General features: G+C 33.9%; 1 protein-coding gene across 2 annotated transcripts in view; it reads left to right on the forward strand.

The window, feature by feature from the left end:
• Positions 1-5,162, forward strand: part of LOC106458428 (PDZ domain-containing protein 4-like) — a 244,386-nt gene that overhangs the window by 22,753 nt on the left and 216,471 nt on the right. For both annotated transcript variants that reach the window (XM_022384644.1, XM_022384643.1), the window contains exon 2: positions 1,878-1,967. In XM_022384644.1, the coding sequence (XP_022240352.1) occupies positions 1,878-1,967 (90 nt within the window). The remainder of the gene's footprint in view (positions 1-1,877; positions 1,968-5,162) is intronic.

Here is a 5,162-nt window from a genome sequence, read left to right on the forward strand (position 1 = left end):
GTATGTTGTTAATAACTGATGTTTGGAATTAGTACCGGTATACATATCTGTATGTTGTTAATAACTGATGTTTGGAATTAGTACCGGTATACATATTTGTATGTTGTTAATAACTGATGTTTGGAATTAGTACCAGTATACATATTTGTATGTTGTTAATAACTGATGTTTGGAATTAGTACCAGTATACATATTTGTATGTTGTTAATAACTGATGTTTGGAATTAGTACCAGTATACATATTTGTATGCTGTTAGTAACTGTAGTTTTGAGTAGATTCTGTGTTTGACTGCACTTTGACCTCTGATGGAAGTTTTGTATTTTTTACGGACCGTAAAAAGTTGTGTACAAGTCTGTGTTTAATTTACTGAAAATCACCAAATAATGAAATGCACACACCTTAAATAAGTCGAACTGTTTTCTTTTCTTACAATATCGACATCAGTATTGATTAAATTCTCAATTTTTAATTAAATACTTTTAAGGCAGTTTTTGTTCTCAGCATAATTGTTGTTTAGAGTTATTTATTTTCCAGCGAAGCAGTAAAAGGTATAAAATGATGCTAATTAGTTTTCAAGCTGTTTTACTTGTTTTCATCATGCAAATATGAATTGTTGTAAAATAATTTATACTTTCAAGAATGATTGTTTAACACTTTTTTAACTACGTAATACTAAGTGGAGTATAATGGACATAATTATGAATAAAGTAAACGACTGTGAAATCTAGAGAGTCTAATGAAGAGTTTTTATTCGCTCAATTTCGGCCTTACGCCTTCATTAGAGCTCAAGTTTCTATAATGAATGATTCATAATTTGATTGATGTAGAGTTCATTATAAATATTCGTGTTGGAGATCTATCCCTTTCCCGTGTATTTTGTTTGTATGCCATAGCGCCATCTATATAATTACAACTATCTTACTATATATATATATATATATGAAATACAAAAACGAGAAAGTGTGATTTCGTTTTTTGATGACTTTCACTTACATATGGGTTTATTTATTATCTAATTTACCATATAATTTTTTCTTTGACATGTTATATGGTCATTTATTCGTGTAGATATGTTTAACAAAACATTCTAGGATAAATTATTTGTCCCCCTGGTGGGTCAGTAGTATGTTTACGGACTTACAACGCAAAAATCCGGGGTTCGAGTCACCGCGGCGGACACAGCAGATAACCAAATACGGCTTTAAACAAACAAATTCCTGGATAACATTTTTCTACATAACACATGACTTGTTGGCTGGCGGTCATGAATATACTCGTCATGCTAAGTACGTTACTAGTATGAATCATGTCACTCATTTCGTCTAGTGTCAATACGGTTTTATACTAGACAAGACACGGCTAACTCTCACATATGCAATACTGTCTAATCTCTTCTAATTTTTTGAAGTAACCTAAACTCATATCAACCCAAATGGTTGGTAGTCCGTCAAGGTAGCTGATCAAAAATCCATGATACTGGACTTAGGACAAATTATATTTCTTATAATATATTCTTCTAAAGAATTAGGTTTGAGACATCTTTATTCTTTAAAAAGAGGGGTGATTGGCAGAGAGTAATTGTAGTTTCAATTCCTAGGAGGATAAAGAATTGGTAAGTAATATACCATAGCGTTTTTCAATATCCTGTTTTCATAACAGATTTTATGTAATTTTGTAAAACAAGCAGACGAAGAATGTTGCACTGAAATATCCTTTATGTTGTGCACATATAGATTTAAAAATTATTGGAACAGTTATGGTTGAAATACACAATTCGAGATGATCAACTACACAATAATATTATGTTGTATGCAAGGTTTAATATTGTGTTTGAAATTAATATTACATCGTTTAATATTATATATTTGTTTCCTAGGATAGACCATCTGATGACACTATTGTATACAACGTTCAGCGATGTGACAACGGTAATCTCGGCTTTACATTGAGAGAAAATCATGAGCAGGTAAGAAAGTGACTGTATACTTTCAAGTTCTGATTAGTGGGGGTATGGTCACATGACGCATTTACCTTTAGCTGTTTAGATCGTTTTGCAAGAGAAAATGTCCCAGAATTATCTACTTATATCGAGATTATAGAAAATAAGCATATCGCGAACTGAAACTGAGTAGTAAACTGCTAAAACACCCTTTTATATGTGAATATATCTAACCAATAAACAAATCACCTGATGGAATTATATAACCTTTGGCCATATACAAACTGATTTATCTTTTGTAGAAATGAAAACACCATTGCCATGGCCAACCTTGAGTCGCTTCTAAGTTTATTAATTTGTTATTTATAATTAGATATTTACCTCTCTGTGAGGAGTATTACCAAAATTGGTAATTTTTATCTTTAAAAAAAAGTTTGACCTTAGACCACAAGTTTAACTAGAGATTGGATCCATAGACTGAACGTCAACAAGTTATTTCTTTTTTATATTCAACTTTAACTCCTGCCCACGCCCCATGAAAAACAGAACTATTCTGAAAATTCCACAAGGCAACAACCATCTATTTCCAGAAAGAATACGGGCTTAGGCTGTAAGTAAATGGGCTTTTAGCGTTGTACGCTTCAGCTCACGGCACATGGCCTACAAATGTGAAAATGTGGGAGGACAGGATGGAATAAAAATCACCATGGGAGACTCCTGCATGGCAGTCTATCCAGACATCAAAGCTCTGGTTTATTTTAAGGAGCGCAACCGACTAAGTGGAACCTCTTTAAGATCAGGTTAACGGCTGTGCGTTCTCGTACATTACAGGTCCGACCTTTCTATGTGAATCACATACAGCTATATTTCACTGTAATTGGGGATGTTAGAGGCTTCCAATAAGTCAAGAAATCAAACTTGACGTTTCTACTAAAAAAATAATATAAACTGGTGTAGTGCACGTTTTTTTTTTTTAGAAACTATAATAATGTCAAATAAATAATAATATATTTTGCTTGCTTGTTTGGAATTAAGCACAAAGCTACACAATGGGCTATCTGTGCTCTGCCCACCACGGGTATCGAAACTCGGTTTCTAGCGTTGTGAGTTCACAGACATTGGACCAAGCGACAAAGGAATTTATTGTCATAAAACTCCTATTAAGATACACTAAGTTGATTAATTTTTCACTTCTACAAACGTATTTCATGCAAAACACCTATAGCTCATCTCGAGCCATCGGCAATAAATCGATCAAAACTTGATTCCAACCTTAACTAAGAACAACAATAAAATATTTCATTAGATTATACGTTCAAGGTTTGAAGCTCCTATTTAGAAGAATGTTTTTGAAATTTCCTAAGCTCACAGACATACAAAAGAAAATGTTGTATTTTTCTTCAATTTTTAGTTTAATATTTTGATAAAAGAAAATTTACAATTTTTTAAAGGAAGTGTATTTTATATGAATTACCAAATGTTTAGTTCTTCTTTCCTTCATGCATTGTTTTGTGAAAAAAAAGTCAATTGATTGGATGGTTTCGGTTTCCACTCCGCGCATCTAAACTCGGCTTCAAAATGAATATTGTGCCCATTATCCACATTTTCTCTAACAAAAGTCTTTAATTAAAGCTTCTAACATAACAACAATGAAGTCTTGATACTCTGTCTGATGCCAGATGTCGACGTAAGTATCAATTTTCTGTAAAACCACCAGAGGGAGCTTTACACAGAACAGTGGTTTCGAGCGGAACAGCCTGAGGCCCCCAGATATCAACATTAGTTGATGGATTGCTTTAAAATATTCAAATACGTCAGATTGGTCATTTTTAGTCCACGGATTTTTTTTTTAAGATACGTCTAACGATAAGTCTTCAATCAAAGTCAGCGGCAACCCTATTGAATGTTGTGCCATATGGTTTAAACCAGGACTTTTATAGTGATTTTGTAACACCCTGAGCGAACCGAGCATCATGCAGGAATCGTGATTGGGTGTTGCTGAATAATCATTTCTTCACGCCTGCGAACTATACAAATTTCTTTCAATCGATACAGATTAGAGACTGACGTTTATTTGATGGATCACAAGGCATTTTTATACGACCAGAAGGATATCAGTGCATTCCACCATTGTTAAGTTTTGAAATCCGTCATTAGGGGGCTTTGGTGTAAAATTGAATTTCACGCCACTCTAAGCTTCAGAAGTGCAAGTCTAATTGTTGACTTCTCAATTCAGAAGTGTTGCCACTCCGATTCATTTTATGATAAGTCTAAACTACAGGCTAGTTGATGCACCAGTGCTGTGCTCACTTGAACACAGTCATTGCCAAACAGTTATTTAGGGATGAAGAAAGTGTTGTTGTTGTTCTAGAATATAAACACAAAACAAGAGAGGAACAAACATTGCTGCATTGTCGATACTTCATTTTAGAAAGGCACATACAGTAAAAAAATATTCATAAAGCTTTATTGGAGCTGCAATTTTTAAATTTTTCTAAATTCAGAACAAACACTTTATAACAATATACATAGGGGTGGTCATTAGCTTAGCAGCTGTTGCAGAGTAACGAATATCTGGTGTCAGTATCTCCTAGTATGAAACGAGTGACTTGAATAACACACCACGATGATGACACGTAGACAGTTACTTTATTTAAAAAAAGAAAGAAAAAAAGCCTGCAATATCATGATCCACACTTTTTAAATCGGGTCAAAGTGGTAACGAGTAACTTATTTCGAGAATTATACACTCTTGTCACTTTTAATAATAAAGACAGTCTTTAGAAGCAGATCGTTGCAGAGTTGACTCTTATTAAGCTCTGACTAAATATTATGTTTATCTTCATAGTCATCACTGACTCTGGAAGGAGCTCCTTGACTCACATAGTAAGTTCTAACTCAAACTTGTGTTTCTTTTGACAGTAATGGCAAACTTTGGAGGGATCTCCTTGTAGATTTAACCCCCATGTTACGTTCTGACTCAAACTTGTGTTTCTTTTGACAATAATGGCAAACTTTGGAGGAATCTTCATGTGGATTTGACTCCCATAGTAAGTTCTGACTCAAACTTGTGTTTCTTTTGACAGTAATGGCAAACTTTGGAGGGATCTTCATTTGGATTTGACTCCCATGGTAAGTTCTGACTCAAACTTGTGTTTCTTTTGACAGTAATGGCAAACTTTGGAGGGATCTTCATTTGGATTTGACTCCAGTCGTGGGAGG

This window comes from Limulus polyphemus, unplaced genomic scaffold (assembly GCF_000517525.1).
Source record: "Limulus polyphemus unplaced genomic scaffold, Limulus_polyphemus-2.1.2 Scaffold462, whole genome shotgun sequence".
Taxonomy (NCBI): domain Eukaryota; kingdom Metazoa; phylum Arthropoda; class Merostomata; order Xiphosura; family Limulidae; genus Limulus; species Limulus polyphemus.